This window comes from Erpetoichthys calabaricus, chromosome 3 (genome assembly GCF_900747795.2).
Source record: "Erpetoichthys calabaricus chromosome 3, fErpCal1.3, whole genome shotgun sequence".
NCBI lineage: Eukaryota > Metazoa > Chordata > Cladistia > Polypteriformes > Polypteridae > Erpetoichthys > Erpetoichthys calabaricus.
This window is the reverse complement of record NC_041396.2, coordinates 298,306,643-298,320,646: the sequence shown is the minus strand read 5'-3', so window position 1 is coordinate 298,320,646 and position 14,004 is coordinate 298,306,643. Positions and strand designations below refer to the sequence as shown.

The window sequence follows — 14,004 nt, the reverse complement described above, 5'->3', positions numbered from 1 at the left end:
CCCCGTGTGTAAGCCACAGAATGAGCTAAGGCCCTGATCCCGGCAAATCCCACAAATACCCCTGGCTCTAAACCGATCCACTGTTAACAGTGTTATTGCGCGGGCGTCCCGTCTAAGGTTCCTGACTTTTCTGGGCTTTAATCCTTTAAAAATCTTCTCATTCGTGATGACGAGTATCTTTGCACCTGATAGAGTTCAGGAGAGGACAGCCGTCTTCTTGGACGAGAAACTGTAGCAGCCTTTAGCGGGATACTTGCTGGCGCTTCGCCGGAGGGGCGGGGATTGCCGACGTAGGCAACCCTTGGGGGTGATGGGAGAGCGCCCGTGCACCCGCTCCTCTTGATGTGGGATCCCGGGCAGGTCGCGCTCTCTGTCGGCCTTGTGCTTTTCGCAGCTCTCGCCGCCGGTTTCGCGTTCCACTTCTTTGCGGGACTCTTTATCTCGAGGAGGAAGCCGGCACTTCTGGATCCGCCAGCAGGTGGGTGGCTTTATCAGAGGGGGCGCGTGAACTGCTTTAAAGTCACTGAGCAGTCCGACTGGTGCCGGTGCTGGGCGTGGAACTGGCTGTTCAAACTGACGGGAGATTAGAGGGGCTGATGGGAGACACCTGTTCAGATGAGCACTCTGAAAGGACATCTGTGGGTCAGGTGAGCAACGACCCACCCCACCTTCTGGAGGCCAAATGAGACCCCAGCCGAAATGTCTGCATTTCGAGGCATCACCGGGCTATCCGCACAATTGCACTACCTGCTCTTGATTTGTGACTTCGCTGCCTTTACTGAACTTCAATTCACTTCAAAGCTAAGATCTGCAGGTTTAACTGAACCCGAGAACCCGGCTATAACCCACCTTGCTAGAGGTCGACTTACGACAATATAAAAGAGATTCAAACAAACATCGGACGACTGTCCCTTGGGGGGGGGGGGGGGGGGGGTTATGGCGAGTAACGAGAGCCATAAACCCCCCCAAACCCTAGTGGCGGAGATGCAGTAAAATGCGTAGCAGCTCTTACTGCACAAAGCGGACTTGAACCTTTTACCGCATTATATTCAAACAAGGATATGTCGCTGAAATGCGAAGTACCGTTAAATGTCACGACAGTACTGGCAGTGAGATTCGCTGTAAAACAATGATTAATAATATATTTAGAAAAACTTAATTAAAAAAAATAAAATCAGATTGGGTAGCCATAAGTAATTCCACCTATCTTGCGGTCTCCTTAGTACCTTTTCTGTCAATCTGTCTATCTGATCTATGCTGCCAAATATATAGCGCCATTCATATCTATCTGTATATCTATCTGATATTTGCTTCCAAATATAGTATATGGTGCCTTTCAAATTAATGTAATTTACAATCTAGTGCCATATCTATTATACAGTGCCTTTCATATCAGCTCGCCTAACTATCTTATATAATGCAATGTCTTTTATATTGTGCCTTTCATTTCTATTTATCTGATATACAGAATAATGCAGTATCTTTGATTTAATGCCTTTCATATCTGCATAAATGCATTGCATTTTTCATTCCAACAGATGGAACATTCCAGACATTTGTAGTAATAAAGTGCATTGAATTTTTCATTGCAATAGATGAAGCACCACAAACATTTGTAATAAGATGCATTGCATTTGTCATTCCAACAGATGGCACATTACAAATATTTGTAGTAATAAAGGACATTGAATGTATCATTCCAACACGTGCTGCATCACAAACATTAGCACTGCTTTTACAAATCCAATACCCAATGGCATGTAGCAGAGATGTATGCATTACATTTATCATTCCAACAGATAGCACATCAAACACATTAGCACTGTGTTTATGAATCACATAACCAGTGGCATATAACAGAGATGTATTCACTGCAATTTTTAATTTGAACAGCATCACAAACATTTTTAGTGATAAAATGCATTGCATGTGCCATTCCAACAGGTGGCACAACGCATAAAATTGTAGTAAAACATTTTACTTCTACAAATGTTTGTGATGCACCATCTGTTGGAATGGCAAATGCAATGAGTTTTATTACTATGTGCATTACAAAATAAATTCCAGTCAATGGTGCAACTGCAAAAACTGCATAAGTTAACTTCAGCTGCAACTGCAAAAACTGCATAAGTTAACGCTGAGGTTTATGTTGATTTCTTAGATCTCAAGCCATCTTAGACCTGTCATCTTAGACAGGTAGCACAGCTAGTTTGTAGTACATCTTGGTGTCTAATTACACAAGATGTTGAGATTTTTGGGGTTCTCTCATGTTTTTGAACCAATGAAATCCAGATTTTTGTCATTTTTGGGCCATATTTTGTGCAGGAAATTATACCCTTGTGATAAAGTATTCCAGCAAGTGTCACCAGCAAAAATGATCAGAAGGCCTTGAAGTTGTGCAGGCCACATCAGCCGACCATTTAATGGCATACAAGGTTTTAAAGTTACTCCTTTTCAAAAAGTAAAAAAAAAATAAAAGGGGGGGGGGGGACCGGTAATATCGACATGTGGAGTGTCGTTTTTATACTATTTTGAGGTTGCTGATCAAATTTTGGATTTTTCACTGTTTACTGGTGGTCCTAGCCCCTCTAAGAGCCTCTGTGAGAAGGTTACAAATGACAACGTTCGGTGTTGAAATGAGTTATTCACACAAGACCCTCATCAAAACATCACACAGCTCAAAGAATTCTGCGTGGAGGTGCGGGAGAAACTGGCAACCAGTTGAAGACTTGTCAAAGACTGCAAGATGGTGAAACACAAATTTGAGGGGGCATTGCCGGATGTTTAGAGCCAGATTTTTTTGACATGGGGTGGACTTTTTCCACAGATATAAATGTATGTCAATTCATTGTTGTTATTGCAGAGTTTTTTGTTCACCTTTATCTTAATATCCTATTTAAATGAGGATCAGATCTCAATATGTCCACATGCCGTATGTTGGAAAACGTTTCATAGGATGCACTTACTTTTTCACGCGGCTGTAAATGTTTACTCTGTTCCTTTTGTTTAATGCTTTGTTGAAAGATCTGAAGCCATTTATTGTGACAAACACAATAAAAAGGGAGTTGGGGTGGGGGTGGACACTTTTTCACAGCACTGCCCAATTCCCAATGGCCAGCAGATTCCATCACTTTGCTGTGAGAATCGCTTACTGACCTGTAAAATGGATCTGCCAGCAAGTGGCTTGGCACACTAAAGGCATGAAGGGCAGGTTTGGCTGCCATGGACGGCCACAATTTGATCAGATGCCTCTGTGGACTGGCATCAAGATGTGCCACTTAGTAAGCAACACTTTCTGTGGTGATTTAGGTGCGAGTTGTTCGTATTCGAGAGTCTAAACTGGCACTGCAGCCATAATGTGTGTTTTGCGGAGGCCGGTGTAACAGTCGGATTAATTTTAGTTCCTGAAAGCAGATACCCTTGTGGTGTGACCACCCCTGAACACGTACACACACACCACGTGTGTTTCCCAGATTGCAAGTGGTCAACGTGCAGCCGGCAGCTCCTCTCTGCCCCGTCTCATTCTCAGCTGCCTTTCTGCTTTGTCTTGCAGGTGCTGCCAACATGTCGAACCCCAGCGAGAAGCATCAGGATGCCACCACCCTTGGGGTGGGCAGGGCCATCGCAGTCCTGACCTCTGGAGGAGACGCACAAGGTGAGGAACATTTTATTGTTTCAAATTGTGGGATTATGATGATGTGGTGGGCGCTGTATATGGCTATATAGTGCCTTTCACTGACAAGGCAATGAGGTGATGGGCGATAGGAGGATTACTCTTACAACAGTGTGGACAGCCAGCAACACAGTGGCCTCTATGGGCCTGGGACTCCTGCAAAAGTTTCAGAAAGCATTTGATAAGGTGCCACATGAAAGGTTGGGCATCAAATTAAAAGAAGTGATGCTTTTAGATGGGTGCAGAATTGGCTCAGACAGAGGAAGCAGAGGGTGATGGTGTGAGGAACCTCATCAAGAATTGGCTGATGTTAAGAGTGGTGACCAGCAGGGGGCAGTGCTGGGGCTGCTGCTATTTTTAATACATAGAAATGATTTAGATAGAAATATAAGTAACAAGCTGGTTGAGTTTGCAGATGATACCAAGATAGGTGGATTAGCAGATAATTTGGAATACATTATATCATCATAGAAGGACTTGGACAGCATACAGGCTTGGGCATATTTGTGGGAGATTAAATTTAATGTCAGTAAATGTAAAGAATTACACACAGGAAGTAAAAATGTGAGTGAGGTGTGAATACACAACGGGTGGTCTGAAAATCGAGAGTCCACCTTATGAGAAGGATTTAGGAGTCGTAGTGGACTCCAAGCTATCGACTTCCCGACAGAGTTCAGAAGCTATTCAGAAGGCTAACAAAATGTCAGGTTATATAGCGCCTTGATGTGTGGAGTACAAGTCACAGGAGGTTCTGCTCAGGTCTTTATAACACACTGGTGAGGCCTCATTTGGAGTCCTGGGTGCGGTTTGGGTCTCCAGACTACAAAATGGACATAACAGCACTAGAGAAGGTCCAGAGAAGAGCGACGAGGCTGATTCAGGGATACAGGGGATGAGTTATGAGGAAAGATGAAAAGAGCTGAGCCTTTACAGTTTAAGCAATAAAAGTGACCTGATTGAAGTGTTTAAAATGATGAAGGGAATTAGTCCAGTGGATCAAGACTGTTATTTTAAAATGAGTTCATCAAGAACACGGGGACACAGTTGGAAACTTGTGAAGGGGAAATTTTGCACAAACATTAGGAAGTTTTTCTTTACTCAATGAACAAAAGACACTTGGAATAAGCGACCAAGTAGTGTGGCAGACATTAAGACTTTAGAAACTTTCAAAACTCGACTTGATGTTTTTTTGGAAAAAATAAGTGGATAGGACTGGCAAGCTTTGTTGGGCTGAATGGCCTGTTCTCATCCAGAGTGTTCTACTGTTCAAAGGGAGGGCACCGTGACTGGGCATGGGCAAGGCTTTCATGTTGGGGGCCATAGTGAACCCCCCCCCCCCACACACACACACACACCTTTCTTCTTGTGGACCTGCCATCGCCTTCGACTCGGTTTGTGTTTCTCTTGGCCGCCTCTGCGCTGTGACCTTGTGCTGTTTGCCTCTAATTTTAGCCGTGCTGACCTTTTAGCTGGTATGAGGGTTTATTTGACAAATCTATGCCAGGCACCCAGCTGTTGGATCGACTGAAATAGACTCGGCGTGACGGACTGCTCACCCGCCACAGGCTTGCGCTGAGAACTTGAGTGACCTGAGTGGGTGGTAGCCACCATTTTGACAGGAACATGTCATTCACTCAGGCATGTGATTAGAAGCAATGCCAGCGTGACACCTGCTCACCTGCCCAGAATCCAATAAACTGAGTCATTCTTGGGAATAACAGGAAGCTCCCTATAACCCACCAAACAAAACAAAAAAAAACAAAACAACAACAGAGACCTCCACCCACCATTCGCCTGTGGCTAATATGACAGCGCCCTCTGGTGGGGAAGAGCAGCATTGTCCATGACTATTTTAATTTTGTCAACAACTCAAAACTCGATTGTGGTGGGCTATGATGGCTGCAGGTTTTCTTTGCTAAATTGCCCCTTGGGGGCCAAATAAAGTTCCGTCTATCTATCTATCTATCTATCTATCTATCTATCTATCTATCTATCTATCTATCTATCTATCTATCTATCTATCTATCTATCTATCTATCTATCTATCTATCTATCTATCTATCTATCTATCTATCTATCTATCTATCTATTCTTTAGTGCCTTTCACACAGTGCATCCACAAAGTCTTCACAGCGCATCACTTTTTCCACATTTTGTTATGTTACAGCCTTATTCCAAAATGGATTAAATTCATTTTTTTCCTCAGAATTCTACACACAACACCCCATAATGACAACGTGAAAAAAGTTTACTTGAGGTTTTTGCAAATTTATTAAAAATAAAAAAACTGATCGTCCCCCTGATGGCAGCAGTATGAGGAGTTCATGTTACGGACCCTCCTGAGTTCTCTGCTGTTATCGATGTCCTCTAGTGCTGGAGTTCTGCTCCAATGATATTTGGTGCTGATTTTACTGGCCGCTGTAAAGCCTTGTTGCCCCGTGCTGTGCTGTTCCTACAGCAGACTGTGACAGAGTGGGTGAGGATTCTCTCAGTTGTGCATCTATTGGAGTTGCTGAGGATGTTGCCTGATGTGCCAAATGTCCTCGGCCTTCTCAGAAAATACAAAAGCTGCCGGTGCTTTTCCTGCCATGTGTGTGATGTGTTCGGTCCAAGTGAAGATCCTCAGAGATGTTAATGCCAAGAAATTGAAATGTGGCCTCTCTCTCCACCTCCATCTCTCCAGTGTACAGTATTGGCTGCTGACCTCTCTTCCTCTATGAGTCACTAGTCATCTTTTTTCGTTTTCGTTTTGCTGGTGTTAAGAAAGAGATTACCGTCCTGACACCACTTCACAAGGCCCACTACCTCAATTCCTGTACGCTGACTCGTCACCCCCAGAGATCAGTCCAGTAACAGTGGTATTGTCCACAAATTTAATGATGCTGGGAAGTGAGACAGTCATGAGTTGAAGACATTTCACATTGTATATGGTGATCTTAGGCTCGGCCATGGAAACCCATTTCACGGCGCCCCTGATGCAAAGTTGCTTGGAGAGGCGGTTTGGAAGTCTGTTTTGATGGATGCCACATTGGAGCAGCCATTTTTATGCACTTGTGCACTTGGAGGCCCTGCTCTGTGAGTACCCCCAGATATTGGGACCTGTGGTGGGTAACATTTATGAAAATTAAGGGGCACAAGTTATGGCTGCTGAGGAGAAAAGGAAATTGAAGTATAAAAATACCGACTGTAGACAATGATGGGCGATATCCATCAGCCCCACCTCAGGCTCCAAAAGGGCTTTGACTGGCACATCCTAGTCATATTCAGAAATAACAGCTGGTATAGACTGTAATGGCACATATCAGTACAATGTTGTACAATATGAAGTGTCGGACATTGCTTTTCTAGACAGAAGATTCCAACTCAAGTGAGGAACAGTTGTAAGAAAAAGTTAGTGAGCCCTTTAGAATTCCCAAAATTTATGCATGGATTCCTAATGAAAAGTTAGTGAGGCCTTTGGAATTCCCAGGATTAGGATTTCTGTGTGGATTCCTAGTAAGTAGATAAAGTGCCCTTTGAAATTCCCAAGATTTCTAAATGGATTCCTAATGAAAAGTTAGTGAGCCCTTTGGAATTCCCAGGATTTCTGTGTGGATTCCTAGTAAGTAGATAGAGAGCCCTTTGAAATTCCCAAGATTTATGTATGGAATTCTAGTAAAAAGTTAGTTACCCCTTTGGAATTCCCAAAATTTCTGCTTGGATTTCTAATGAAAAGTTAGTGAGCCATTTGGATTTCCCGAAATTTCTGAATGGATTCCTAATAAAAATGTAATGAGGCCTTTGGAATTCCCAGGATTTTTGTTTGGATTCCTAGTAAGTAGATAGAGAGCCCTTTGAAATTCCCAAGATTTCTGAATGGATTCCTAATGAAAAGTTACTGAGCCATTTGGAATTCCCAAAAGTTCTGTTGGATTTCTAATAAAAAGTTAGTGAGCCCTTTGGAATTCCCAAGATTTCTGAATGGATTCCTAATGAAAAGTTAGTGAGCCCTTTGGAATTCCCAAGATTTATGTATGGAATTCTAGTAAAAAGTTAGTTACCCCTTTGGAATTCCCAAAATTTCTGCTTGGATTCCTAATGAAAAGTTAGTAAGACTTGGAATTCCCAAGATTTCTGCATGGATTCCAAATGAAACGTCAATGTTCTCAAGGCATTCAGAGGTTCTGAGGCAGCAGGGCAGGTTCAAACCAGGATGCTCCATCCACATTGCTTCATAGTTGGGATGATGTTTTGGGGTTGGTGTCCGGTGCTCCTTTTTCCTCCAAACATAATATTGTGCATTCCCAATAAAGTTCAGCTTTTCTCTGATCGGTCTGCAGAACGTTTTCTCAAAAGTCTTCAGCAAACTGGGGTGCTACAATATTTTATTTTGTTCTGACAGCAGTGACTTCCTTCCTGGTCTCTTTCCATGAACGCCATTCTTGTTCAGTGTTGTTCCAATGGTGGACACGTGAAGTCGGACTGTCACACTCTGTTGGCTTTTCTGGGGGTCTTTTGCTGCTACCCTCGGGTTCTTTTGCCCCTCTTTCAGCCTTATCCTTTGGGTTTCTGGAGTGACCTTCGCAGGACATCCACTCCTCGGTAGGGTAGCTCATACAGTTGTGAATTTGTCTCCATTCGTCTGACTGTGAATCGATGAAGACTCAGGTCTGCAGCAAAGCCTTTACAGTGATTTCCAGCTTCGTGCTTCTCTTTCATGCATCTCTTCTAGGGTCCAGTGACGGATGTTTGGATGGAGATATGGGCCACACTAAGCGGCCTTCCTTGAGGAGATGAGATTTGTCAGCACTCCAGGCTGAGCGTGCTTTCATTTACAGGGTGAGGCACCTGTCTCCTCTCCTTCATTGAGATGCCTTTGTCCGATGAGAAGCCATAATTCCAAAGGGTCACTTCCTGTGAGTGACGACTCCACGTCCTCCATAAAGACCTGAGAAGTCCCAACAGTGTGCATGTCCTTTGTTTAGTCAGGTTGAGTTTACTCAGAGCTGTGACTTGCTTGAAGATCAGACCACATTTTTGGTAGAAATCCAGGGAAGTCCAATCCGGGTGAATTCCAAAGGCTTCACATACTTTTTCTTGCAAACTGTGAAGATTCCTGTGACATTCTTAGCTGCTGGACTAGGAAGTTTGTGGCTAATTGGACTTCATGATGGAGATTTAACGTCTGTGCTGAAGTTTCCAAACATCAGATCGCGAATCACCATTGCGCTTTGGCAACAAAATACTGAGTCACTCGTGAAACATGCGGACCCCCAGTCCTAAAATAAAATGCAAATGACAAATAAGTTAAACACAAGGAGCTGTTGCCACTTCTTATGTTGTCTAAGTTTAGTGCCCATAGAAGTCCTTGTGTATTTAAGTACTTGTGGGGGCTCATCTAGAGCAGGAAGACCTTTTCCATTTCAGCAACGGAATTTTTTGCTTCCAACATTAAAAAAATACAACTTGACATTCATCGTGTTGCTGATGTAACTGGCTGGGCTGGTTCAAAATTCCTTACCCACCAATTATGTCAGGGGGTCCCTGCCTCAGCCAGGTGGTGGAAAGGAATGGATATGCTGACATCCCGAAAGGTCTTCATAAAGGATCCTTAACCGGCTGCGATGCCAGTACAATAGAATTACAGGGGGAAGCAACTAACCTTGAGTTATTTACTCCTCCGAAATGTTAGATGGCAGCGTTCTCTGGGTTACTGTACCTCTACGGATACCCACAAGGCATGCTGGGAGCTGTAGTCCCGTGGGGCAGCCTTGTTAGGTTGCCTTGGGTGCCGTGGTGAGTGGGTTTCTGAAGGTATTAATGGTCGCTGTTTCATGGGACTTCTGCCTACCCCGGAAGTGAATTCCGAGGGACAGTGTCATGGCACCGGAAGCCACACACGGGTCCTGGATAAAGGAAGCCGCTCTGCTTCAGTAGAGTTGAGTCGAGTCGGAGTCGGGAGAGGAGCTGGACAACACTCGTCAGGGAGAAGTGGAGAAGAGAAAAGAGGGAGGATAACATTTGTGGTATTGTGTTCTATTAGACATAGAGAGAGAACAGTCAGTGTAGTTTTATAACATAAATGTTGGTGTTTGAACCTAGTACTGCAACGCCCCCTACTGGCCACGTTTACTAAGTAGTGGTCTTCAAAGAAACATCAATGTAAGGATCCAACCGCAATGCTTGCATGTGGTCAGAAATTTCGACTGCGTGGCTATCATCTCGATTGTCGCTGTGCTTTGTGCATCCTGGCCTTTGTCTTGCATGCCTGTGAGCCATGGTGGTTGTCCGCTGCTCAGATGCCTCATTACTTCTTTTTTCTTGTGTGTGGTTTATCAACTTCTTGTCTTATTGTTTCTCGTACTTCATCACTTTACCTCCTTGGCTAGTGTGACTCGGGTTTGGAATTCTATGTAATTACGGTTAAGCCCGAGTCAGGGTGGCGTGTAATGATCTGCTTTTACGGTGTAAAGCCCAAGTAACTCTCAGGATGGTATTCTGCTGCCATCTAGTGGATAAAATTACAGTAATCTGCAACTTACAGTTTTGCCACTCTAAGGTAACTCATTAATATTAATGAGTGGGGCGGAGCCTCCAAGCAAAAGTCAGTCAGTGAGGTTGTCATGGCTGTGTATTGTGTTGTATTTGACCCCCCTTTCTTTTTGACACCCACTGCACGCCCAACCTACTTGGAAAGGGGTCTCTCCTTCAATTTCCTTTCCAGAGGTTTCCTCCATTATTTCTACTTACAAGGGTTTTTTTTTTTGGGAGTCTTCTTAGAGAGTCAAGGCTGGGGGGCTGTCAAAAGGCAGGGCCTGTTAAAGCTCATTGCGGCACTTCTTGTGTGATTTTTGGGCTATACAAAAATATATCGTATTGTAATGTTAAAGGAGACAACAGCAGCTTCTGAGGCCAAGGGTGGGCTTACTCCCCCTACCCAGGCCATTCAATCTATTGATATCGTACTTGAAAAAGGGATTGAAAATGCACATTTTCCTTGTATTTGTATTCAAGTATCCATAGGCACAGTTTCCATGAAGGTCCACCGCGCTCCTGCTCAAATATATCGGAGAACTCAACCGTTTAGGTGGGGTGTCGTTACTTTTTCACAGAGCTGTACACAGATTGTGGTCTTCACCTAATGTACAGTAGCTGTCAGGTTCTTTTTAGTGTAACACACACACTGAGTGTTCACTGCATTATAAAGTGTCACCGAGCCCACCATACCCTCCCTGAAAGTTTCCACCAAAACCCCCCGTGTTCAGTTTTAATTTCAATTTTATTCATGTCACGAATTACCTGAAATGGTAGAAAGTGGTAAACTTTCAAAAAATGAAGGTTTAGGTTACTAAAATTTTAAAAGTTGGGTAATTTTTGGTCCTTCAAAATGGCGTTTTCAAAGAAACAAGTGTTGGGTTACCAACTTTTGAAGGCTTTTCTGCATCGATGGAAGAGAATGAAGCCTTGCTAACAATTCCTGCAGGTGTCCCCAGTTTTGTTGATTACTTCCAAAGCCTCTGTCTATATAAAAGCAGTGCGTGAACAAACAGTGCCGCTGCCCCCCCTGAAGCTTTATTTGGACAACATCACACTGTACATTGTGAGCAAGAGGCGATTAAGGAAGACAGCCAGACAGCCCATAGTACCCCTTCAAAATGGGGGTCTATCCTGGAGAGAAACTGTAAAGGAAGCCAAAGGTGTCAGTTGCACGCCATCAGCAGGATCGTGGCGAGTGGATGGCATGATGGCCACCTCATGGGACAACATCCTCAATTGCGACTGAACCTCTGCCTGTTCCAAGTTCCTTTCCTTGGTGCAGGACCCTCGACTCACTTTTTGCAGTTCTCATTAGTCCTTTGGGACGAGTTGCTGCCACCTGCTTACAGCTGTGATGGTGACATCACTACAAACAATATGGTGGTGTACATCAAAAAATTCCATAAAATGGTGACATCCTGTGCCATCAAAAAAGAGACCATGGTGACATCACCAACAGAACAGGGGGAAAAAATAACACAAAATGAATGAATGAAAACACAAATTTGACTACCGGATGTGCACCTCACATCTGTCTGTCTGTGTTACTGCTGGAGCAGTGCCTTTCCCTGGGGGTCAATGAAATAAGATCTATCTATCAATTATATAGCGCCTTTCATATATAAACTGCTCAAAAAAATTAAAGGAACACTTTGAAAACACATCAGATCTCAATGGGAATGAAAATCCTGCTGGCTATCAGTACTGTTATGGACTGATATGGTGATGTGTGAGGAACAAAAGGATAGAAAATTAAAATGATGAACCGACATGGGGGCTGAACTCAAAGACACCCCCCGAAAATCAAAGGGAACAAAATGCGGCAGGCAGGCAGGTGAGTCCATTTGGCCGAAATGTCAATGCAGTAACAGTAGCGTAGCTGGAGTTCACTCCACTCAGGGCGGGGCTTCAATTTGCCGCCCTCCAACGTATCTGAATATGTTAACCTATTTAACTCTTTCAGGGCTGATGTCGACTTTTGTCAAAATTCAGGGTTATAGGACGGTAATCAGCTGTAAACTGCAACAAAACTCACCATTACGTTTTAGTTTGACTCTCTTTGCTAGAAGGAAAGTTACATAGCTTTGTTGATTTAACCTGTGCGTGCATGAGTAGTGAAGAGCAAACAACCTCTAAATTGGCACCGACATCTGGCGAGAGACCAAAGCAGATGTGCAAAGCAAAATACTCCATGGACATTTTACGTAATTTCGTTGACTAGGACTCTGACTTGTCGGACTCCAAGTTTGATGCAAGTGATTTGGAGATGGATATCAAAAACGAAAGTGAGGTACCAGCATCATCTGATAGGTCCACAGCTGATTGTGGTGCTGAACACTTTTATGTAGCTGATGCGCCTACAGCAGCTTTCACCTCGGAGGTCCACCACTTATGATGAGAAGAGGTACAAATCATATTGCATCACATTGTGACCGCCACCCACTTACTGTGTGAAGACAGCCAGGCATCCGGCCCACCGTGCGTTCCTGCTGACAATCGAGGTGCCCCCAAGCAACTAGTGCCACCAGAGATGCCGAACATGCGCCAACAGCAGCCATGGCACATAGCAACAGACATTTTATGTTGATTTATGTGTGAAACCATTGCTTTGTGTGCTTTTCAGAATACTGAGTTTTTTGGAAAAAATATGCAGCCCTCAAAGAGTTAAATAGAAAATTAAAATGACGTATGGAGAAAAATTAAGATACATTTTGCATATATTTATTTATATATAGAGAAACAGCAATATTTTTTCACATATAATTATTTATAACCATCAACTAGACAAGAATATAGTAGAGACGCACTGATAAGCCGTGTTCTGATTATTAGTTTAATATAATTAGGCTGCGAAAACCAGAACCGGTGTAGTGTACAAGCGATAGGTGGGGATGAGCAAGAACGCATTCGGATTGTTAACGAAACAAAATTATACATTGTGAATTAGTTGTTTATCTTCCTAGAAACTCTTATCGGTGTAATGTTTCTGTTTATTTTTGTTATTGCCTCATAAATATCAACTGATGCCGTCACAGAAGGACCGTCTGAAAATGATTTTTGAAGCATTTGTGGATGAAAAATCAGAGAATTTGACTTTTTACATTCATGAGTGATATTTTTCTGAACCCTGCTGCTTACACGTGAAGTGTTCTGAGCCTTTCGGCCAATAATGCCGCCCCCAAAAATGTGCCGCCCGGGGTGGACCGCCCCCTCCGCCCACCCCTAGCTACGCCACTGGGCAGCAACTCCAAATCATACTCTGTAGTTTGTATGCCGAAACACCCATGCCTGACAACGTCCTAATGAAGACAATGGATGATGTCCTGAGGGATCTCCTCCCAGATCTCGACCAGGGTAACACTGAGCTCCTGGACAGTCTGAGGCGTCAGATAAACCAGAATATAATGTCCCACCCAGAGGTGCATAGGGTCTGACAGTTGGTCCAAGGATTTCATCATGATACCTAATGGCAGTCAAGGTGCCATTGTCCAGCCTGTAGAGGTCTGTGTGTCCCTCCATGAATATGCCTCCCCCTCCCCAGACCACTAAACAGGTCATGCTGAACGATGTCATAGGCAGCATAACGTTCTCCACGGCTTCTCCAGACCCTTTCACGTCTGTCACATGTGCTCAGGGTGAACCTACTCTCATCTGTGAAAAGCACAGGGTTCCCGCCAGTGGTGGACCTGCCAATTCTGCTATTCTATGGCAAATGCCAATCGAGCTCAATGGTGCCAACTAGAGGACATCGGGCCCTCAGACCACCCTCATGAAGTCTATTTCTGATTGTATGGTCAGAGACATTTACACCAGTG

General features: G+C 43.9%; 1 protein-coding gene across 1 annotated transcript in view; it reads left to right on the top strand.

Annotated features, from left to right (window-relative positions):
* The first annotated feature begins 311 nt into the window (after positions 1 to 311).
* pfkmb (phosphofructokinase, muscle b) overlaps positions 312 to 14,004 on the top strand; it is a 63,658-nt gene continuing 49,965 nt past the window's right edge. Inside the window, 2 exon segments of the mRNA XM_051925111.1 lie at positions 312 to 478; positions 3,554 to 3,655. Coding sequence (XP_051781071.1) covers positions 343 to 478; positions 3,554 to 3,655 — 238 coding nt within the window. The 5' untranslated portion in view covers positions 312 to 342.